Source organism: Necator americanus, chromosome IV (assembly GCF_031761385.1).
Source record: "Necator americanus strain Aroian chromosome IV, whole genome shotgun sequence".
Lineage (NCBI taxonomy): Eukaryota > Metazoa > Nematoda > Chromadorea > Rhabditida > Ancylostomatidae > Necator > Necator americanus.
This window is the reverse complement of record NC_087374.1, coordinates 30,376,068-30,401,222: the sequence shown is the minus strand read 5'-3', so window position 1 is coordinate 30,401,222 and position 25,155 is coordinate 30,376,068. Positions and strand designations below refer to the sequence as shown.

Here is a 25,155-nt window from a genome sequence, read left to right as displayed (position 1 = left end):
TGCCGACTGCATCATGCTGCCGTCTTAAAACGAAAAAGAACTACAGTAGCGAACTCAAGTTAGACACAATACAAGTTAGACTGGCAAAGGTTGGGCGACTTTTCAACGTTGAGTACTGAAGTAAGAGAGATTTAAACCATCAAGGCCGACGACATAGACTTTGCAACGACTGATACTTCCAAATATTGATGATTGATGATAGTATCCAAACACTGGGGCCACCACCCCTGTAAGCACTGCATAACTGAACTGGTAATGAGTCGATGGTGTGCTTTGCGGGGAGGGGATAACCATCATCTTGAATAGAATATACACAAAACCTGGCCTATTATTATCATTTATATTTATTGACCTGCAACGCTCGATGGTGCCGATTGCTGAAATTGCTGAAACTAAAAAGCATTTAAAAAGGTAACATACGGGAGGATAATGTCCATAAAGCTCTGGTTTCATCACTCTGCCATCAGATTTAGGGTCGTTGCATTCGCAACGATTTCTGTTCTTGTTAAAATGGGCAGCACGATTACAGACTTCTTCTCGCCGTGGAGGAGGTTTTCCGCGATCCGCGCTACCAGCTGCAAAAATTTTGTAGGTTATTGCCACTGCTTTGATCACGTCAACATAATAATCCAACTGAAGTTCAACTGAAGTTTTCGGAAATCTTCATTCGTAAGCAGTCACAACAACTATGAATGCCCGGACCTCTATAGAAAGCATTGATTTGGGGTAGCCATACACGAAGTTGGCAACTGATTGACATGACTGACATTCGTCGTCTTCATTAGAGTTTAACACGTTTGATTCGATCCACAATTTAAAGGATGAAATCTTTCCGGAACTGAATAGACAAAACGTTTATATCATAAAAATAGCAACTCCCCTGAATATTCACCTCATATTGGAAAAGCTGAACTGTGAAAGCTGCCTGATTGGGAAAGCGAAACATTCGGGTGTCTTATTCAAATCAGAAGGGCAACCCGGTGTATAGAAAGGATTCCCACCAATCTTTTCCCTGGAGTTAACACAGCCGGCTAGTCACAAGGTGCGCGTCACACGTAACGGAGTAAGGACCGCAAAACAGAGATTTCGCCACTGCTCTAAGACCAGGCTTATTCAAGGACCACACTCACTGTTGCTGCTGCCCCTAAACTGACTTATAATCGGTTATAATCGACTTATAATCTTATAATCGGTCCTGCCCAAAGACTATCTAGTGTCTAGGAGGTGCAAGAGAAGTCATTCGAAGTAGTCTCCAACAGACAATCTCCTCATGGTCACTCCAGAAAGACGCAGCTTCTTTCCACAAAACCAATGAGACTTGAGCCTGGAACCTGTTCCCATAAGTTGCAAAATTAGACTCAAGACGCATCAGCACTATCAAAGTACCATCTGACTCCGTAGGAACTCTTGGTACGGTAACGCCAGGAACGGCGAGGATGCACGATCAATCTGGTTACAAAAAAGAGAAAAACACCAGGATGACGATTTGTACATGCAATGCAGTGCGGTTGCAATGGAAATCCCATTGAGGTTGTGATGATGCGATCCGGGGAAGATTAGGTAGAACATTATCGGACTCGCCAACGTAAGACGACACCATCCTCTGCGTAAGTCAACTTATTAACTGGGACCTCTCCACATCCCAAGCCTGTTCTTGAGAAAATATTGCTGTACCCAACATCTATTAAGAATATGATCGGCCCGAACAGCACCTTCACGACTGCCAAGGAAAACGGAGAGTTCTATAACCACCGAGAAATTCCGGAATTCTCGTGCATCAGTGCTTCCCTAAAACAACCGCTAAATCTTTTCTGAGCTCTCAATATCTTGTGGAGAGAAAGGCGCTGAAAAATGGGAGATTGGCAGGTTGGTTGTTCCAAAACTCAACGTGGGTATAGTCAGATTACAAAATGCCGTTATCTCCCACCTTTATCGATTTGAAAAAGGCCCTTCGACTCAGTTGAAATGGAAGCGGTAGTGTTAGCCTTGGACAACGTCAATACTCAGTGCACACACGTTTCTTGAGAACTGCTCAGTAAGTTCAGCGTAGGAGTTTTGGAAGTCTACAAAAACGTCATCATCGATGTGAAGAGAGAGATTAGGCGGTGTGATGCAATCTTTCCTAAAACTTGAACGGGTACTCTGAGGTGTGAAATACGTAAGTAGCAATAGGACGATGTGGAAGTGAGAGCTGATAGTCGGCAGCTATACCATCTGCGCTTTGTTGATGACATCGTTCTGATAACATCTAGCATCAGCGAATGCTGGCCGAATTTAACGAAGCATGTGCAGCGGTCTTCAACTAAACATGCAAAAGGGAAAAAAACTTTTTTTTTAGAAAAAAACGTTCATGCTCACAAAACGAGTAACCACTGGCTTACTTCTGCACGCGTTCAGATCAAATCGAATGATGACTGGCGCCTGTTACATCATTTGAAGAGCAATCGTAGCAAAGATCAAGATGAAAGAGATCCTGAGATGAGAGAGTGTGATTCCAAAACCCTTTTAAGTTATGTGCTGTCCATTTAGCAGATGCGTTATATTTCTAGACTGCTTGCACTGCACATCTGACAAGAGGATGCCTCCCGGAATCTTCCGACATCGAGGCATAATACATGGATGTGTCTAATGACTCTGCAGTGCAGGCTACGTTTAAACCGCTCAAAAAACCATGGAATTTTGAGAACATGAGACAACAATTTTCAAGGATTAGCTATCTTAGAGTGGATGGTTCTTCTCGCTCTCCTCCACAACTGCAATTTCTCCGGATGGTCGAGGAATTATTTTGCACGACTTAGAGTTTTGGCTTAGAGGTAGAGATTTCCTGCTATTCTAGACAATTTTTCCATGACCAAAAGTGAAACATCTGTTCTAGAATTTAGCCTTTTGTTTTACCCACGGTACATCGACAACTTCTTTCTTATTTTCCCAGGGGAGTTGGACACGGGCAAATGTTCGCTGGACTGTCAGTACGGAGTAGCCAGAAATAGAAAGTTACAAGAGAGAGGCTTGATGATGTATGGTTATCTTTTTCAACTTCCAGGTTGAAATCACGAACGGTACGTACTCTACAAAAATGTGCGTCAATTAAACTAACAAACGACTTTTGGCTCCTTTTTTTCGGTACTCCTTCATTATAAATAAGGAAAGCTGCAGTTAACAACATATTCCATGCGCCAAAATATGTTTACCTGAAGGGAGGAGGGACTCGTCGACTATAGCCGATAAAATTTCTAATTTAATGAACTGTCAGAGTCTGGGCAAAACGACATTGAGTTGTGCGAGCATCCAAGCATTACAACATTGAACAAATACTACGGTAGGATAACGTTGTGATCCCAATTCCCCTCCCCCGCCCCCGTCCTCCCACTTCTCCTAGAGTGAGTAATATAGAAGTACTACCAAACAGTTTCAAGTATTAGCTAGTTCATAACTGCTTGCACGACAGTAGTCATGCAAAACAAACCGTATTATTATTATACTTTACTTTTTACTCCTTACTTTTTACTATCCCCACCCAGGGATTACATGAGACTACATGAATCTACTCAATTTCTTGCTTGGGTTGTGACGGCAAAACAGCGCTATCGTTACACTATTACCGAAGATCATGCGAAAAATAAGTAGCAGAAAACGATGCATTGAGGGCCTGCAGAGCACTAAGGCGCCGAAGAAACAATTTCAAAACAAGAGCTATGATTTTGCCACACAAATCTATTTCGTTGGTTCGAAAATCGCTGAAAGCAATTTGGATGCCCCCTGGAAATCTTCATATGAAAGATACTTCTTCAGTATGCTAGAACCCACGCCATCTAGAATGGCTCTTCTGACTTGAATGAGACATCAGAATCACTAATTCTTGGGTGACTGGTCAAAAAGCGGTCACTACAAAGTTTCTCCAAACCTCGTGCACTGCAATCTAAGGGTGAACACTTCGTTTCGCCACTTTTAGTTGAAAATCAAGGCCAGAGATTTATCTGTTTGGTCGCCAACAGATTTCATACTTTTCGCTGTTTATCTAACCGTCCTACTTCACGCTCTAAAGATGATCGATGATTTGGGGTAAAATCAGCAAAATTACAAACTTGTGCACAGCTCGTTAAAAATCAATCGATCATCTTGCCACTCCAAATTTCATTGAAAGTCTAAGATACCCTTATAGCAAGGAGTTTGAATGGAGCGCGCCAGCCCTGTGCGGCGCCGCATCTTCCGGACCGTTTTTTTACGGCAATTAGGGAGAAATGGACGGAATCACTCCCCTCTCCATAATCTACGACCCCGTACACGAATACTCCACCTGAAATCCGTACCACCTCAGATTCGTGGGGTGATGCCTTTAAGTAAGTTGTTTATACTTAAGTAAGGGTAAGTTGTTCAAACTTTGCTCCGTTTGGTTGCACATAATTCATGAATATCGAGTCGCTTGTCAGTCATTAAGCAGGAAAATTTCGAGTAGGACATTTTCTTTTGAAAGTTTGTGCTTTGTTTATTCCTGTAATTTCTGTAAGATGAAATAGGACACTAACTACGAGGGTATCAGCTCCATTGTCAAGAAACCCATAAGTAAGTGACTGTGCACGTACATGATACATAAATACACACATAGAAGATTCACATCGTCATAATTACATTATCATCCAGACAAAATACAGGCACCTACCTGTGTCTTGTGTATTTTTATTTTGTTTTGCCATAAAATCAACGATCAAAAAAACGATGAGATGAGAACACCTTTAAAAAAACTAAATTTTTTGAAAACTCCAACCTGACGCGCATAATATTGGACGACGTGCCATCGCTGGCATATCAATGTAACCTTCTTTGTGCATAACAGCGGTGATTCGTGGTGTGTCCGCACACATATTGTCCGGAAATTTGTCGCACCAATGCTCCTTTTTGACTTGCTAAACGAACACTCAACCTCTTAAAAACACAATGATTCACCCCTACGACTACATGATCAGTTTAAGAACACTATCTTATCTTTTTTCGTTGAATATTCCACAACTCTCCAAAGGAGAACGCAATGAACAATGGTGACTTTTTTTCTTTATCTTTTAGAACACCTAGCTGCTTGGTAGCTAAAATCTGTTCAACACTTCCAGTATTTTATGTCTTCGTCTTATTTTCTTCCCTTCGTCGTACTGTTCCGTATTTTACAGCAAATTATACTTTTAAAAAGTCTTAAAATTGAAAAGAGTGGCATTTTGTACGAAAGAAACTGATTTAATATTTCATGGAGAGATTCCAGGATTGATAAAAAAAATTGGTTATGGTTGTTTCCTAAATGCGTCAGTTCCACATTTTAAAAACCCAAAAAAAAAAATTAATAAAAAAATAATAAAAAAACCTATTTTTAAAAAAAAATTTTTTGTTTAAAAAATAAAAAAGGGGGGGGGGGGGGGGGGAAAACTATCTAAAGAAGTCGCGTAAGTGGACACAACCACAAACAGAGTTAATGTGCACATAGAACTTAAAACTGTTGACGACATGTTATGAGACATTCTCTCCTTTCAAGGGGATAGTGTTTTGACATTTTTAATTTTGTTGTCTGTTTTGTCTTTTAGATTAATTATGAAATATGGTATTAAGCGAACAAAGCGCAACATAATCCCTATCTGTTCATCGCATATAATTATAATTAATAGCGACTATAAGTCACTAAAGATTAGATTGGTGCTGTGAAGAAAAAGCAATTTTCTATAGTACAACTCGTCGTTTGTCTTTGAAAATGGGATTGTTGACTTCAAATATGGGCCATACTCCAATTGCCGTGCGTCGAGAACAAATTCACCCATTTCCCCCACTCCCCATTTCTCCCATTTTCTTAAACAAAAGAGGACTACTGTAATTTAAAAAGGTGCATTTTCTATCGTTGTCTATTCCATCGTTCCAAACCTCCTTCACCTATCACATGATAGGTTTTCTGCCACTTAATCCTGAAATAAATGATAAAAAAAAGGATAAAATTCCTGGCGTTAATCAATCCGCTTAGGATGCGCCACCACGTTTACTTCAATTCAGAATTATTGATTCAGTTTGAGTTTTACGAACGTGTAAACTGTCTATAGAATGACCTGCAGTGGCTAGCCGATGTGTCAAGTCAGTGTTTTTATCCTCCCACACTAGTCTGGTACCAATCTATCGACCCTGGAGGGATGAAAGGCCTTGGGAGCACTAGGGCGGATTCGAGCCTCCGATCGATCGTGCAGGAAGCGAAACCTCTAACCGCTACACTACATCCACGCGATCCTGTTTTCTGTCGAAAACGTGACATACGATAAATATAATGATACTATATACTGTTTCTTGACTTGATTAAGTGCAAAGAACAGATGGCCGAAAATGTTCTGCTTTGTTCGTTTGAACTGTGTTTTAATTATCTGAAAAAAATGAGAATAAAATTCATAACACAATTTTCTCGTAGAGCAAGAAATTCTGTTTCAGATGATACAGAGCGCACTCCTACAATTCTCCGCTTCTCTTTAAAAAATAGGAGTAGGAGATGGGAGATAAAAGTAAAAGTATAAAAATGAATACCAGCAATAAGACATAACCGTGACCGAAGAAACCTAGTCTTGATTTACGGGTCATATGTTGGTCAAACCCTAACTAAAATTTGTTTTATTAAATATGAATTACTATCATTAATTTACCCTAACTAAAATTTATCAGCGGAGAAATTCTATCAGACTGTGGTCCTGCCAATATCACAGCGACTCGTCTATTGGAAGAATCACAACTATTTCGGACCCTTAGGCTCTTCATTCTGCCGATGATCTCTTATAAAGTGGTGGTTTCAGATTTAATGCATTTGACAGCAGCATACGTTACAAATGCGCTGACTTTCCAAAAGCTGACCAAGGCCACGAGGTCTAAACGACAAGGCCTAAACGTTAGCTGAAGGTGGAGTCCTGACAATCTTGGTTTCTCTGCTCTCTAAACTGCAACCACAGTTTAGTACACAACAACATACGTAAACACGCATACACACGCGCTTACGCACACGCACGAGTATACTATAGCATCAATCCAGAGCAGAACTCTCTACTCTACTCTCTACTAGTACGTGTATTAGTTAACTTCGTACTAAGTTACTACTTCGTAACTAAAATCGTTGAGCTTTGATGCAAACAGTTGTAGACACGTCAGAAAGTAAGAAATATGTAGAAATATATTTAAAATAAATAAATTTTCCTCATAAGTTCTTAGTCGAGACGTAAACCCGGCCTCATTGGCTTACCAAGGGTTGTGCCTGCTCATCAAAGTAACTCCATTTCTTCCTGGTTTCTTGAATAAACTCTTCCTTCTTGCAATCTTTATTTGGATCCATTGTATACGAGGATTCACGTCCCACTGTTGCTCGCGGTAGCATATTATAACTCTTAACAGCGAACCGATAGATAGCTTAATAAGAAGAACTGATCAGCTGTGCGATGAAAGAGTATAAGCGGTAGAATATTGATCGCTATCAAAAATTCACTTTCGGTGATCAACACTTTTGTTTCATGGGGTTTTCTTTTTCTTCAAGATGAATGAGTGCTTAGTGCTACGAAAGAGAAAACAAAGTATACAGGATTTTGCATCCGTGGTTATGGAAAAGGCTTCTGGTCAAACCCAAAATCTCCTGAACAATTTTCTCAAGAATACTTCGCCTTTGACCCCCTGTGTCCCAGTGGAAATCCCAGCATGTGTTATATTAATTCTCGCTTCGCTGTAATTGTGCCTGATAAAATTGGAAATGGATGACACACGAATCCACGCTTCATAAGTGTTGAAGAAGAGAAGTAACGTACTCTGCGAACGCAATGGCCGAAAGAATTGAAATCATGGTAGAGTGTATGCACGCGAATCTGGCCTAGACCCACATTTGAGACTCTATATATTATATATAATATTTATTTGAGTCTGCGTGATAGGTTCATTTTTACTGCAGCACTTCTGTTTAAATGACTGTGAACTGAAGAACCACCTTAATTCATTTCAATTAATTTCAAATTTTTAATTTACCTTTTCCATGTGTTAAGCTCTTACAATCTGTTTGCGGTAATACAGAAAGGCTACGCTAATATTGTTTTTTAGGAACCATGAACTTGATTTTAACGATATTTTTGCCAAACGCGGCAACCTTATCCGCCAAATCTACTACCGCGACTTGATTCCCCTCTATAGCAAAATGCGAACGTGAGTTTGATTTTCAAATTTTATATGAAATTGGTGGATCGAAATTACGCTGACAACAACCCAGTAACACATCCATATATCGGTGACAGACGTATACCTAATGCACTGCAATGTAAGAAGTAGGAAACTGGGAATAAACCGTATAAGTCAGTGACTTTCCAACTTCAAACAGATCGCAGTTCCTGCGATCTGTTTGAAGTCTTCATGCAACGAGAATTTCACTGAGTAATTGATGTCCCAAACCAAAGTTGTTCTAGCTAAATAGACCATGTTACAGAAGCAGAATGAAAGAGTGATACCATCGATGAAAGAAGTCGTTTTAAAAATAATGCAAAGAAAAGAAAACAGCTTTTGGGTTTCGCCCTACTTCTACACCGATGTCTCGAACATTTCTTGAACTTGTCATTCTGAATACATTCTAAATTAGTTCTTGTTTTTTGACGATCGTTGACACGCGCGTCTGTGAAGGTTTCATCATTAGTCTCTGATTGCCACGACTCCCGTAGTTCTTCGAACTAATCGAGCAGACGCCAGTAATTCTTCCATTTGTCCTAATAGCGCGTTAGAGTAGCCCAGTTGTTTAGCCTTTCGCGTGGGACACGAAGAGCATCAATTTTTTTAGGACTTCGTGAAGAAGTCTGACCACCATGTCGGCGGTCGTCCTGTATCGGTTAATAGCGCGTGGACCCAGTCGCTCACGGCTGTGGCCCAAGGGTTATCGTTAACGGTCACGTGTCCGGTCTACTTTATTTTATGTTCCTAGGCCAACGCAGCGGCGTCTCTAATCTTCAATCGCTGACGTAGGAGGGAACTTCGAATTCGTCCCTCACTCACGTGAAACGGGATACTCCTAGCATCACTCTCTCAATTGCGCGTTCAATGACGCTCACCGCGTTTTCTTCCTGCTTGCGGAGTGCTCAGGTTTCTGAAGCGTAGGTCAAGACAGGGAGTACTGCCGGGTTAAAGAACCAAGCATGGGTGTTCCAAGTCTTCTTCGCTACATCGTAGATAATTTTGTGCGTTTTCCAAGCCTTTCTTCCTGCCTAGCTGGAGAATCACGACGTTCTTCAAATTTATTTCCCGAGTTGTATCTAAGTATAGCTGGTGCATTCGGATATGTTCGTTCCATTGGGCGTAAATGGGCATCCAGCTATACTCGTTCCGCTTGGCTGATGCTAGACGTTATCAGCTAGGCACGAATGGTGTAAATGCCAGCCATCAAGCTAGGCACGAATGGTGTAAATGCCAGCCATCAATCTTCACTCTCGTGTCGTATTATCCCAGCTCCCAGTTATCCCAGACGATGATAATATTCTGATAATATTCTTATAGAATGGTAAAATTCCGGTCGTGAATTCACTGTGCCTTTATGTACTTATGGTCTGCTGGTCTTTCACTATTTAGAAACCATCCATTCCGACAGGTAACGTGTAGGGAGCCTCGCTAAGGTGTTGATGAGTACTGGGGGAAGGTTCTTCAGGTGTTTCGGTCTTATTCTATCTGAACCGGGTGCCGTACGATTTTCTGATTCTGACCGACATGATTGCATGTCGTACTTTGCAAGGAAGAAAACCTGGAATGACATTTCCATTTTCCCTCAGATGGTGAGGAGGTAAGTACACATGGTTGTAAAAAAAGAACAGTGTACATAGAAATCGTGGATGATTTTAGGCATAAATAATGCTCTTTCCTGCCTCCGCAGCTTTAAAAAACACCTTGGCTCTGATCTTTCTAAGGTCTTCTTTTACCGGCTCTCTGCAAAATAAGCCAAGCTCGGACTTTAGATCTTGTCTGCCAGCAATTCGCCCTGCTCCACGCTGGCTTGTTAGCACGAGAGTTTCTGGAGAGAGGCGTTTCTTGGTAACTTTGAAAAGTTCTGGCTTTCGACCCGATCGTAATCCGTCGATGTCGTCCATTGCGGAGTTTTCCTAAGAGACGGACAGTCCTAAGATTTCCTTTGTGTGAAGAAAGAAAAGAATCTGGGTCCGATACCTTGTAGAACTTCGGTTTAACAACGACATCCGTCACACAACGCCCTTTACTGAAGATGATCTGCTCAACTCCGTTACAGTACCCGTCACCTTCTTCGTCCGTGGTAAAGGGATCGGAACTTGAGTTTCTTTATCTGCTCTTAGTCGTCATGATAAACTCGAAAAGCTTCGCCTCCTGTTAATCACACTGTATTCCTTTATGTCGAGACCTAAGCGACGAAGATGATCGAAGCTGGCGTTGAATCACATCTTCTCATCCGCAGACGTCCGACTCAGCTATATTGTTCAAAAGCGCCGATGTTCTCTGACATGCTCATGTGGATAAGCACACCAGCTCCACTGACTCCTCTACAGTCGCATGTTTCCAAGAACGGTTTTTCTCCACTTTCTGAAAGGGCGTTATGTGGGCGGCTTCGTATCACCTCCGTCAGTCCGATGTCGTCCACCTTAATCTTTATGGTTTGCATGATCAATAACCTGATCAATAGCACTGAACTTCAATAGTCGCTTTTGACATAGGCGTGCATGCGTTTTATTCATGTTCATGTTTAATCATGTTTCAAGGACCGTAGTCCTTTTTCTTACCCAGGATGAATCATGTAACCTTTCTTCCTGGCGCTACCGTATCAGGCTTTTCTCCATGGTCAGAGTCTTTCTTATTACTGTAACACGCACATAATTTCAAAACTCATGACCAGATTATTACCCTCTAGTCCCATGAGATTTTTTGGGAACGATGCGTCCTCTCGAAGGGGACAAGTGGAGCCTTATTGTTGGAGGCAACCTCTCTTGGACTTCGCAGTCACTTGATTACAAGGTCTTGGCTGGACCGACGTGCGAGATACAAGGATATTACAAATCAATCCTGGCAATACGGAAACAGGAACCAGTCCCTAAATGCACCCCGTCTAAGCCTAGGCACAACGTTGTTTGTTTTCTGTTTAGCGGTTAACCTCCTACCCGCCAATTGGGGACGCGCAACGCAGCATCTCTACTAACCGTCTATGACTGCTCTACTGAGATTCGTGGCTCACCTCACTGGAATGAGAGAGGCCTAAATCAACTCTTTGGAGCGCTTAGGAAAGGTACATGTTTCTTCTCATTTCTGCAACCTCGAATACTAACTCGGACAAAGAAAAAGGAGTTCGACTCTTGGTCAGGTCAACTTATTGTGTCGCCCCATAATTCTAGTCCTCGGTCATTTTGATTTCTATTAACCTAATATCTATACGAATTTAAAAATCAACAATACCAATTTGACTGCTGAACGTCGTTGAACTACCTTGATGAGAAGTTTGCTGATCGAAATATCTTCATAGTGGAATGAAGAAAAAGCCAGAAAATCACGAAAGGACAAATAAGCGACAACCTAATAATACAGCTTCACTTCCCAAACACTGAGGCTCCCGATTTTTTCTCAAAAGCATAAAAGTTCACTTCCACCCGAATCTTCGCGCGGTGACTACAATCTGTCGGTTATAAAAAAGAAGCAGGAGCTAAGATTGTTAACACTTCTTACAACAAGTAACGTTTCAGCGTCGTCAAATTCAGCAGAGTTTGTAAAGTCTCCGATGAGCTCCGAAGCCGGCTGCTGCATTCGAACACTTCATCCCATATCCCATTCATACCCTTTTATATTAACACAAAGTGGTCTCATTGGCCAATATATTGATCCACACTTTTTTATCACGAAATTAGACTGCACCAGACACCACGCTGTCTCCAACTTGCCGAATAGATATGCGACACAATGTGGAGTGAGGAAGAAGCGATCGTACACTCCATCGGAAAAAGAACTGCTTCTTAAACATTGTGGGAGGTATTTTGACAACTACCACTTGGTTTTTGAGACCACACCCCATCAAACTTGCCCGTATCGTTCTCCTAGAGTCGCCGGATAAGCAGAAGTTTGTTTATCCGTCATCCACTGCGGCATGTTCTTGCTAAGCAAAAGGACTGGGGCCTGCTGTGGCCTAGACGGTGCATTAGAAATGTTAACGTAAGAACTCGCGATGCGTTGCGCTAGATTAACCGTAGCGATTCTGGGTGGCCGGTTTCAAGATCTTACGAAGATGAGGTGATGACCAGTTTTTGTTTGTTTAAAACAACATCAAAATAGGTTGAAATACTCAAATGCAGCAACACAGTTCGCTGCTAATCGCAGGCAGTGTCATGAGAATATTTTCTTTAATTAGCTGCTGCTATCTTATCGCGAGAACACAAAATTTTGGCTCTCAGAACTTTCCAAGCGTTTTGGATAAACGCTAAAGGTTCAAAAATAATAAGGAAGGAATAGTGCATGGTCGATGGTAAGGATTAAGGTAATTACTTCAGGGTCAATCTTCTTCGCGAGTTCAGTTCTAAGCGTTCAGTGGTCATGTGCAGGACGCATCCTAATTAGCATTAGCGGCGATGCGGCTACTTAGGTAACCACAACAACCTCAGCTTTTTTTGGTTTTTATTTTTCGGATGCGATCTGTTAACGGATGATAGATAGTTCTGGATAAAACATTTGAAAAGAAGTGTTACAAATGTTCTGACCTTCTCGGCTCTGACAAATGTTAAACGAATGAATAAGCTGGATTTTAATCGTAGCAAAAGGTAGTCAAAAGTCTTTGCTCTTTTCTCACATTTATAACCAAGAAGTCCAATTTCATTGCATTTAATAATTATTTCACTTAAAAAAAAACATCGCTGTTAAATACTTACCAGATCCAAAGCTTTCTGGAAGTTGTTCTTATCTTTGAAATCATGTTGAGCGGCAACGAACCCATTTTGAAGTATCTTAATTAGGTAGTCAATCACACAGATTTTACTTTAAAAGCCTGCAGCATAGCCGTATTATTGTAATTGAGTAGGGACCAAAAAGAGATGGAATCTCGATGTTTATTCTGCAAAAAGAATTTGTGTTGCTTCAGCTTAGCGATTTCTCATATCAAGTACTCAGGAATGTTGGTGATTCCGTATAACCTCTCGACCTCCTCGCCTATTTCAAAGGCAGGACAACACGTGCAGTATAGACTTTCAAACATTTTATTACAGCACGATCTCCCATTAGATCAATGAAATGTGAAAATGACAGAATTATGTTTGTGGATTTCTGATTGTTACTGTATTTAAAAAGTATTGCTAATTCAAATGGTGCTAGCTATCTTCAAGCAACAGAACTCTTTCACTGCTGCGGAGAAAAATCCCTTCTGTGTTTGGTCACCAATTAAAATCCGCCATATTCTAGCTACATAAATAGTCACATGATACATGACACATTCTTTCTTTCTGTTTTTTTTTTGTTTCAGAAGATGCAGTGAACATCTACGGAAAACGGGCATTTCTCACCTCGACAGCTGTTGTGAACAAGACATGAACGAATAACGAAGTGTCATTCTTCTACCAAACCCTCCGCCTTCGCCTATTACCCACCTCTCTGCGCTGTCCCATCATTGCCATTGCCTTCCAGCCGCAGCATTTACACTATGGCAACCCGATGGAAATACAGAAAAAAATTCGAAAATCAAAACGGTGGGAATCGCCAGGAACTATCTTTTTAAGTTTCCTCATTATTGCTGACTCGATTTGGAACCGAACACGAAAACACTTCAGTTGCGTTGACACGTACTGGTGTGTCTTTAGTAAGACTTCAGATTCCCTGTGAAGTGCTACTGAGAAATAACATATATGTAAAAAGCAGACAAAATGTTTTTACAACATTCTAAAGCGTTAGGATCTCCGACTTCTTCTTTTAATTGATTCGTAGTCGATAAGTTGGTGCTTTACTTCTTTGGAAAAGCTTGATGGAGCTACCAGGTTCGCAAATCCTCAACCACCATGGGTTCATAAACCTCAGACGATTTCGTGTCGGAATCGGCAAATTGATCAACTTTACACAGTTTATTCTTAACATCTTCATCCGTAGCACAACGAGTCTAGACAACTCTTTAATTCTTTTCTTCAAGGCAGACTGAACAGAAGCCAAATGGGCACATTCTCTAAGAATTTACGACAGTGGTTTTAGGAAGGATTGCAGTTTCTTACAACAGAAATTGATTAAGATTTAGAGATGATGAACGAAACAGTTTCAATTTTGAAATAGAGAAAACAACGCTGCTTCTGGTGAAAAATGTTTGAGAGACATATACGGCAATCCAGTCCACTTTCTAAGCTGCACCACGTAGAAGTTGAAACTGTTTCTTTGCTAAGTGACCACCACACAAGATGAGAAAGAAAGGAAATAGAGCAGCAACCAGTGAAGCAATACCGACTCCGTTACAGCTGCGCTACCCTCAAAAGCACCAGAATAAGGTACTAGAGTTTACACTCGAAAGTACTTCTAGTCTTTGCTCGCTCAAAGCAGACATGAACAAGACCTGTCAATCATATTCTCTTCCCTTCAGACCCAAGGTGCCTTTTTCGAGTGATTCGGCTTTTTATAGAGTGGGACATGAAGTTTCTAGGTAACCCGAGCAACCACTCGAATACAAAGGGTTGGTTCAAAGTGAGGGAGATGTGGATATACGACCGTACAAGAAAACCTTTTTCTCAACCAGGTAATGTCAAAATACGAAAATGTTCTGTAATATGGAAACATTTCTCAACAGACATCTGCATAAAACTCGCAGACATCAATTTAAGAAAAAACTAACCCTGCAAGTGCTGTGAAGTTCTTTGAAGTTCGCTTCATATCGTTTCGCTTCCACGGCATGCAAGTTACCGAAATTTACGACGTAAAGATTTTCACCATTTTTGCCAGTGAAGCTTCCCGACTCAAAACCAAGGATTTCAAGAATTTCGCCTGCTTCCGCAAAAGCTGAAAGTTACACTTGTTGGAAAAGATTGAAGTATTTTTATAACATAGATTTGTATCAAGCATAAGCAGGTGAGAAAAAGTGAAAATAACGAATGAGTAATAATAAGGATGAAACTACAGCAAAGTGCAAAACCAACTTTCTTGAAACGCATCTGCGGATTTAGAGCACAGATAATATGGCAGTTTGTCACTGGCTTTGGCGAAATAGGCTTCTCCTCGCCGTAGTCCGCCGAATGATCCTTTCGCCAATTGAACGAATATTGGCCTATCACTCTTTTCTGAGTTTTTATTACCTGTAACCGGCCGCACATATAAATTGTCAGGTTAAATTTTTCATTTATCTTCTTTTCATATTCAGATATCATGATCATGATCATGTATATAATAACGGGCTTATTCTGTCACGTGTGTCTGTCTGTGTGTATCAGTAACGAAATTCAAAAAGTGGGGTGGTCCACCGGCGTCGAGTTGGTGTCTCGACGCTAGAAAGCTATAATATGGGGGTGCGACGGGTCTAAAAATTAGGCAGCGGTATTCAAAATCAATGCAATTGGGTGCTCTTTACTCTTGAGCCACCGTCGACTCTCTTCGACAGGACCGTCTTCTCAACCCGCTTTGGTCCGATGAAGTACTAAGAATGTTCGTTCGGCTCCTTGATGACCTGCATCAATAAGTAACTGCTGCAGTACGAACGCCAGTTGGATGTGTAACATCGTTTGAAATGATAACCAGACCTAGACAAGAGGCTCTCATGTAATCTTCGCCGTCAGCGGAGATGGGCTAAGGCCACCTCTGCTTTCACTTCGAAGTTCCCGTAATTCATCGTTAACAATGTCAAACTATGAATCTACCAATCCATGCAATTTCATTCACCCCATCATGATGTACGGATCGGAGACATAGGCAGCACCGCCTACGGTAGTGAATAAGCTTGATTGTATGGAAAAGAAGTTATTTAGACGGCTGCTCGCTTCGGCTTCGGGTCGGGTGCTTACGGTATGCCGTAATGGAGGACTTTATGTATAATTCAATGTTGCGCAGAGGCAGATGAGACGTGAAAGTATCCACATCTTGAACCGCCAATTGACCACAGAAAATCATCTTCCTTTGGTAGTTTGACTTCCGAGTAGTTATGGTTTTCAACAATATCATAAACGGAAATAGAGAGGATAAATTTGATCCTCTCGCTACAGTTTAGCAAAATTTCCCACAAATAAAGGGGGATGAAATATGAGCAACACAAAAAACTATTTGCGCTAGTTCGACTGCAGCACATGAAACTCACCTAGTGTCTTTTAGGCAAGCACAATGAAGCGATAATGATCGTAGAGCAGCAAAATCACGAGCAATTCTCAAATAGAACCCAAGAGTTGACTCTTAGCTCCGCAACATGATTACATGAGTATTGAAGCAACCAGCTCAACTCATCATCTGTAGTAGTTCCTGCATAGCAACGTCCGATCCTTTTCTCACAAAAATGGGAATATATCCCGTTAAAACAGCAGAGAAGAATCTTAGAAGTGCGGATACAAAGGATGCAAGAGTATTATTACTCAGCGCAATTATAAAGCTTTTGGGCAATTCCAATCTGCTGCATCATGCTGGTTGGTGTCAATATATCTATTCAGTTGTCATTCTAGGAACAAGACTTATACCTTTTTTTGATCCTCTTTGTTCTTTTGGTTTCAGCACGCGGGTAGAACTTCCTTTATTTCCAACCCATACCCTGGGATATTTTCTGAATATAACTGAAAAAGGTACAATCAGATTCATTGACGTTTGAAAAATAGTAACTATTACATAGAGGAAGTAGGTTATTGAGACACTTTCACCAACTTATTCATTCTTAAGAGAATGGAATGGACGGTGCACTTGCCAGAAAGCCACTGTAACTCTATCTTGCCACTGACAACATGTAAAGTGTATTCCTTCGGGCAAGCATCAGGTTTGAATGGTCCCTCCATCGCTTGTTTCACGATGAAGCATTTTTCATAAAGATCCTCCTCGTGGTCTTCACAAACGTGTTCTCTTACTGGAACTTGATTATCTGTTTACAGAGTCTCAGAAGACTGATTTTCACTAATTGTAAAGTGATAGTATATATATAGTATATAAGTGATAGTATATATATATATATATATATATATATATATATATATATAAATGATTGCGTTCTGCACAACACACAATTTCGACACTATTCATTAGATGAAATCGGTATGAACCATTTGGAATGGAAGACCTGATTTTCAGGAAATTCCCATCGCAGATTATTGCTGATAAGTGGGTTAATGTTCTAGTGTTCTTCTTGCTCTAAATATCACATCAAGGTTAGGACAATTGTCATAAGGCACAATTCGGTCGGTGGTGGCAGAATTTTAACTGCATTTGAAATTACTCTAAGTGTTAATTAACTCAGCTTGCATAGCTAAATCTCTAAGCTGCATACTGAGTTTGCTTTTCTAGAGATAAAATAATTTCAAAAATTCGACTTATTATTTGTACATCCTGTAAAAATACTCCTGCGCGAAGTCAGATGAAATTATTATCTGTCAATGGGTAAATAGATTAGATCAGAATTCAGCACCTCACTTAACAGCAAAAGAAGAGAAAAGGCAATTGTAGAGTATTTTAGACTCTTCTCAAGGTGCCAAAGAAAAAGTAGCAAGTGTTCCTTTTGCGAATTGCTCCTGTCTAGCACAATTGCGATCTAAAAGTCGAATATAATGTGTCGCACACTTTTTAGTATACACCTATGATTTCTGTCGACGAAGAACACCAATCCTTGTAATTGTAATCAAATTAAGGAACCACACAGCGATCCCGGCGATGACTAAAGGAGCGAATCTCGCTGACTTTCCCCGCATTAACAGAACACACACACAAGCGAAATCTCTCATAAATGAAGACCTCTTTTCTGATTTTTCTCTTTTCTGATTTCTCAATCGAAACGTTTTGTAACTTCTTTATTCAGTAACTTTGTAGTCTCACTACTAACAGACAAGACGGATTTACGGCAAAACAGTTACAGTGGAAAGGTAGCGTATGAAAGGTGAGCGAAATACAAAGGTATACTTGCAAAATTCATCGTAAAATTTTCCTACGAAACTTTGAATGACGCCGTGGGATTTATTTATGTGGGACAAAGTTCGCTGTTTAACTCCATACTGTATGAACAGCAGAAACATCGTTTGGTGTTCATCACCCTTTTCTCGACCCTTAGTTTGAAGAGCAGGTGCGAGAAGTGTTTTCACTAATTTCGTTTTCATCTCGTGTCGGAGTTGTTTAAGCGTTTCTGATCCGCTTGTTATTCTAAAGAGACAAGAGTCAAGAAAGAGCAACACATTTTTTCTCGGTAGGCTTCGTCAAAAAAAAAATATCCGGCAAGAGCGTGATGGCAGCGTCTTTGACAACCCATAGAACTTCGAATCCTCTTTTACTTGCACGAAATATTCTACGTATCAGTCTGTCCATGACACTGAATGCACTTTCCACCTTTGAAGAGCGCACAAGCTGATGGTACGTATAGATGGCACAAACAGAAAGAACTGTGCTGTCGAAGAGATGGAACGGTACAGATCATTCTTTGTCACCTCCACTGAACTTGTGAAGTTTTCATATGACCTCAATCTGTTCTTTTCTGTGATCTGTTCCTCATCGTCGCCACCTTAATTTCAGAGTCAGGACGCTCATCTTTTTGGCATCCAGATCTTAATGCACATTAAAAGAGCATTGAGGTAAATTCGTTCCATCGAGGATTAACGAGTACTCAAGTTGTACACAATGTCTTTTCAGGTTTAATCGCTTTTAGCCTCTTGTGTTTTCTTCCCATAAACCCATGGAAATTTTCGATTTCTGCCGTTTACATTATTCGTCGATACCGTCCGACCAGGTATTAATCTGAAACCTACAAAGACCCAATGGAAAAATGTGTATCATTCGGAAAGAAGTCTGCTTTTAGTCATAGTTTACCACTGCACTTCTCATAACCATGAGCACCCTGTACACTAAGATTCCGACATTCTGGAAGCACAATTTTATACTGTTTCATGGATTTAATACTGAAAATTCTTCTAACATTCGTTGTATTTTTTCATTCCCTTGCAGAACGTTGGAGACTAATGTGTTTCTATCGGTGTCGTGCAATCAGTTTTTTCCAACTGTCATTGTATATTGGCAATTCAATAGCTGCATAAGTTTGAATATTTGAAGTATATCAAAGAGAGTTTAATTACCAAAGACACATCGTACTGATTCTCCGGGAACAGCCTCGACGAAAGTGTATGGCGAAGCTCTCAAACAAAATTCTTCCGCTTTCAGCCTATCGTTCATCCTTTTGGGATACTGCACTGTGCAACGGCCATTGCTCTTAAACTATAGCACTTCAAAAAGAAAACAAAGAAGTAAATTTGTGTTACGGTAGGATGTAATGTGCATTCGAAAGGCTTGTGAAAGCAGAGGTAGGTAACCTCTTTGTTGTTTTCAATTTAAACGCCAAATACAGTAATAAGAAGGAGCATGTTTTGTCTGTGCAGCGCCAGAAAAGAGCAGTTCACAGAAGTCATCTAGGTTTCCGGACGGAAAAGAGAGGTCATCTAGGTTTGACGACTATCTGAAAACAAATCTCATTTCGGTTGCATAGAGAAAAACCTTTGAAGATTTGATGATCCAATCCAAGAAGATCATGCAAGACGTCAAGGTACTGAGACGAAACGTAATTAACCGCTTAACACAGCCGGTGACGCTGAAGAAGAAACATTACAAGCAACATGCAACATTAGAAGAGCTGATGGTATTGGTGTTCTCGTTAGCACGAGTATGACAATGAACATCGGCTCCTAATGACAACTTGGGATGCCTACGGGTGAAAAGATGTGAGTAATTGCCAGCTTTGACTACGTCCACCGTAACTCACGTAAAAGAGAAAGTCGAGGCTTCCTTTAACTAAATAAATCCGGTTAATATTAGCTTTGACCACCTTCTTCGCAATTTACGAGAAAACACCTTCTGTACGAACCCTGAGAAATTCTTCAAACGAGATCATACCTACTACAATAGGTCATTTATGAAACTTCAATGCTAAAATTAAGTCCAGGAGACTTTCTGAGAACTTCTTACTGCAACTCACGCCATACAATGGATTGGAAAAGGAAGGAGACTCTTCGAGCTCAACACTGAAAGCATCCGTAAAAACTCGCATTTCCAAGCTCTTCTCTTGCACTGTATGTGGTAGTTACCCGATTACTGGATGGTATCGTAATGTTACTGGAACGTATCGTAATGAAAAAAATAACATCATTTACAAACAAAGTTTTTAACGGATATCGCTGTCGAGTCAAAGTTTTACAAGAAAACGGAAGAAATTCTTTCTAAAATATTCTCTTTCACACGAAAAAAAAAACCGCTAAGTTCACTAATCGTAGTCCCGGAAATTTTATTAAATGGACCTTTTGCTCGGTTAGCTGGCTTTTTAGAAGACACCAAAATGGACAATATCGACAATGGATCAGCACATAAGAATCTCTATGTGGATTTCATTTCATGGGGGAAGCTCGAAGTTTTGATATCACCTGGAGCTGCTTGTATCCGGAAGGTTTCAAACTAATACGAACTTACGAACAAGGATGCGATGCTTTGCAGATAAGAAATAAAGAAGTTTTCAAAAATCCGGAAGGTTCCAAACTAATAAACTAATACGTGGATCGACCCTGAAGCCGTATGCAGCCGGCAACTTACGAACAAGGACGCGATGCTTTGCAGATAAGAAATAAAGAAGTTCTCAAAAAAATGGAATACTACTGGCTGAAACTGTAGATAAAAGACAGAATAACAACAGCGCCAAGTATGAGAAACGAAAAGGTCATTCACAACTTTTACTCCAATATTTAGAGAGCTGCATTAGCTTTCCTCCTGGGCAGATATGGACACGTGATCTCCGAATTTCCTTGGAAATTTAACAAGCCATCATAAAGGGCAGACGTTGAAGCTTCTGTCGTTAATCAATCCGCTTGGGTCTCACATCACGACGTTCCCTTCAAGTAGGAATCGTTTGAGGTTTAACTAGCCTATACAGCGACTTGCGGGAGCAACCCGATGTGCCTAGTCGCCGCGATATCTATCCAGATAAGTCTGGTACAAATTTATCGGCCTCAGAGAGACGAAAGGTTTAGTTAGCATTAGGGAGCGGGTCGAACCTTCAACCGTGCAGCCACAGTGGACCTCCACTGCGGTAAGCCCGCCCCACTTACAAAATGATACAGAAAAAATCCAGAAGTTATGAATTTTCTAAGTTGGTGTCGGGATATTTGAAGAAAAATTGAAGAAAAACGACAATGAAGAGTTCGGAAGTTGGAGGAAGAAAAGGATTATGCACGGCATTGACTAGTATCGGCCAACCTGCCTATCGTCTACAAGTTCTTTGCAAGAGTGTTCGAAAATGAGATCAACGCGATTAGGTAAAAGAGAGAGAGAGAGCACACTGCGACTCGCAAGTCGTTCCGTACTTCTGACCTCGTATGCACAGCTTTAAAACTCATCAAACACACAAGCGTTGCAAAAACACGAGATGCCACTCGTCTCATATTTAGCATACATAGAAAAAGTTGAATTCAGTCGGCACTAAAGCTGCCACGAAGCCTAAACAACATTCTAGGTACATGTAGGTAAGTTTCAGTCATGTCACTTCTTGCGTTTTTACACCTATTTACGTTTAACACGACGAATATCTGCTCAAGCTATGATTATCCAGGGGGGGACAAACATGATAGACGATGAGGAACCCATTCAAAGAGGAAAAAAGTGTAGTTAGTGCATCACAGCAAGGGGAACTAAATAAAACAGCCTTTCACTGGTTCAAGCAATTCAGTAAAGACAACTGTTTCAAGAACTCGCAACAAATTTTCTTACCTCCAACACACCCTTTCCTTGATAAGATGGAGAGAGACAGAATTTCATGAATGTTTCTGTAAGAAAAATGGTTTTTCGTAGAAATGTTGGTAGTGATGAAATAGAAAAGCACGCCAGTGCATGCCAAAACCTGATTCTGCAGTAATATAAGGAGCAAACAGAAAGCACAACGCAAACATCCTCAATTGGTAACCATTGACCCTTTTTTCCCACTCCATAGCCTGGAATAAGCAGAATTTTAAGCATTGCTTAGGTAATTTTTTTGCTAAATCATGCAACAAAGAAATTGGAATCATCTCTAAAGCCTTGTGATCGTAGTTGATTCAGTCAATCTTTTTTTTCGAACAATCAATTTGAGCAATTTGAGGGAGATGAGGTGAAGTATCCTCGACAGATTCGGCGAGTTAAAAGCGGCACTACATGTGTTCCAAGAAGTAGGCCAACTAAGTGCATGACATATGGAGTGTAGGAAGCGAAAGAGACGACAGTGAAGGCTCTGTTAGAATCTTTATAATGCAAACTACAATGTCAAAAACAACTACTAACTCCATTGTTACCTTTTTTCTCTTTCTAAGTCGATTTACCCGTGCAAACATAGGTAATGCTTTGACTTCTCCCGATCGCATGGAAGATTTGCCCAGTGGCTTCTTTCTTGCGAGGGAATCGAAGAGCGTCATATTTTTCTTTGAATCACTTCTGAAAGAGATCTGAACATCTGGTCGGCACTCTTCCTTCGGTGCGCCTGATGTCACGTGGCATCAAGTTGGTCACGGCTCTAGTCCCACGAATGTCGTTAAACCGCATCACATGCCCGGCCCATGTAACTTTACTTTTCTTATCATACTCGGCTGCCTCTCCGATCCTCGATCGGTGACGTAGGAGTGGACTTCAAATCTCTTCTTTGCCTTGTGTAAAGCAGGATATTCCTAGCATCACCCTTTCATTTGCGCTTTCAAAGACTCTGATCGCATTTTCTTTGTGCTTGCGACACGTCCAGGTTTCTAAAGCGTAGGTCAAAGCAGGAAGAACGATGATGTTGAGTAAGTGAGCACGGTCCCAGATGTTCTTAGCCGTCTTCACTACATTTTTGATGCTCTTAAATGCTCACAAAGCGATAGTTTTGTCCTAGCCAGCTCGGAGGTCAGGTCGATGATCACAGAACTTTCACGACCTAGATATATAAAGCTGGGAGATTCGGATGTATTCGTTCCGTCGAATGTTCGGAATGATGTTTCAGAAAGCCATTCGTTCCTCAATAACGTCGTCTCGTCCAGGTTCAGCCGAAGATCGATCTCTCTCTGCTTTTCATCAAATTCGGCCAGCATCCACTCAACCTGCTTGACGCTTTATATCATCAGAGCGATATCATCAGCGAAACGAAGATGGTGTAAATGCTAGCCATCAACATTTACTCTCACGTTACCCAATTCCAGTCTTCGCATCGTGTTCCCGAGAGTGACATTGAATATTTTGGATGAGATCTTGTTACCTTGACAAAACCCTCTCCCATCGTGACATTATAAAACGGAGAAATTTTCGTTCCTGTACAACTCTTGGAGTATCTTTATCTAGTGGGAACGTCTTGGACCTCCAAAGCATTCCTATTACATAAAGATACTTTGTGCTATGACCGCTCCACTCTCAACTAGAAAAAAATATAAATGATTATAAGTGTTGAAATGTGTGGTCATAATAAACGTTCGCAGTGTAGTTTAATTCGACACAACGATTGCCTAGATACAGGGAAAAGATAACATAGAATGTGATTGTTCCAAGTGAAATCAGACCATCTGTTTCGATGAGTTTTTCCTACCAAGAAGCAGTCATGAGAAGATTCTGCGGAGCTCACAGAACGACCTGTTTAAACGACCATTATTTGATACTTATCAGTCTCTTTAGCCGGCCAAGAAGACATTGTTGCATCCAAAATATTATTAGCAGCCTATCTATGAATTTTCACGATTGCACGAATAAACTAGGCCTTCAAAAGTAACCAACATCCGTCTCCGAAAGCTCTCGAACCGACACATCACGTAGACCCGTGCTCGCAACCAAATTTAAGTTCGCAAGAGAGTTTGCAAAGCTTTGAAGAGTAGTTATGAAAAAAGATTTTAATTAGAGAAGAGCATCTGCATTAGCAGAGGCAGGTAGGACCCTGCTGCTCTAAACTTCCAAGTTTAGACGTAGAAGACGACCACCTTCTGAAAGAGAAACAGAAACATTACTGTGCTGAAAAGTGGGAAGAAATGTCCTCTCGTTTTTCACTTTGACCTTTCCACGATCTCTTGGATCTTTTGCAGGAAGGTAGAAGTATTATCTCCTTGATTGGTTGTTTTATGACGTCGGATATTAAGATAATCCTTAACTAAGGATAAGTGGAAACAGACTGCGCCGAAAGTAATTCAAAACGTGTAAGAAAATTATCGTTGGTCCTTATCGTGCTTACCGGAATGCTCCAAACTAGTGGAGAGCAATTCTACACTATAGAATTAAAAATATATTTTTAACAACGTTGTTGCTGACAATGAAAGAAATGTTCCAGAATTTAGACAATCGAATTCAACAAAAAAAAGCGCCCAAGAAGAGGAGCTGTTCTGCAGGACAACATCAGTATTAATTTGCTCAAAAGATAAGCCAACGGTGAAGATAATGGCTGACCAGCAACCGTTCTCTTTCGAAGTGGTGTTCCTCAAAAAATGAACCTAACCACAACAACAACTCAGTGAACAATGTGTTCTTACTACTGTTATCAGTGAACAGCGTGTTCTTACAACTGATATCTATCTAGGATATCCAGTGGACAAACACACTGTAACATAACGTTACAAAAAAACATTCGACTTGGTCTATCATGAGTTTGTGATATGATATATTATTCAGACTTGTGATATGATACTTGTGACTTGTGATAGAATATTTTCAATTCTATAGTGTAGAATTGCTCTCCACTAGTTTGGAGCATTCTGATAAGCACGACAAGGACCAACGATAATTTTCTTACACGTTTTGAATTACTTTCGCCGCAGTCTGTTTCCACTTACCCTTAGTTAAGGATTATCTTGATATCGGACGTCATAAAACAACCAATCAAGGAGATAACACTTCTACCTTCCTCCAAAAGATCCAAGAGATCGTGAAAAGGTCAAAGTGAAAAACGAGAGGACATTTCTTTCCTCTTTTCAGCACAGTAATGTTTCTGTTTCTCTTTCAGAAGGTGTTTTTTTAACGTCTAAACTTGGAAGTTTAGAGCAGCAGAGACCTAACTCCCTC

The 25,155-nt window shown here is 40.6% G+C and overlaps 2 protein-coding genes across 3 annotated transcripts; both read right to left on the bottom strand.

Annotated features, from left to right (window-relative positions):
• Window positions 1-102: 102 nt before the first annotated feature.
• Window positions 103-23,210, bottom strand: RB195_003244 (uncharacterized protein; the record flags this gene model as incomplete). 2 transcript variants are annotated; one of them, XM_064200819.1, is made up of 14 exons in its annotated part: window positions 103-297; window positions 421-575; window positions 4,766-4,904; window positions 7,244-7,384; window positions 12,885-12,959; window positions 14,816-14,979; window positions 15,117-15,272; window positions 16,635-16,727; window positions 16,856-17,011; window positions 19,215-19,347; window positions 21,886-21,941; window positions 22,016-22,106; window positions 22,470-22,627; window positions 22,994-23,210. In XM_064200819.1, 14 exons carry the CDS (start codon window positions 23,208-23,210, stop codon window positions 103-105), a joined length of 1,929 nt encoding a protein of 642 aa, XP_064056699.1. The 2 variants fall into 2 exon arrangements, with proteins under 2 accessions (XP_064056699.1, XP_064056700.1); XM_064200818.1 differs by lacking the exon at window positions 22,994-23,210 and having other exon boundaries at window positions 132-227; window positions 22,470-22,562.
• RB195_003245 (uncharacterized protein) lies at window positions 9,852-10,100 on the bottom strand (the record flags this gene model as incomplete). The annotated part of the gene is made up of 1 exon (XM_064200820.1): window positions 9,852-10,100. The coding sequence occupies one exon, from the start codon at window positions 10,098-10,100 to the stop codon at window positions 9,852-9,854; it is 249 nt and encodes an 82-aa protein (XP_064056701.1).
• Window positions 23,211-25,155: the final 1,945 nt, after the last annotated feature.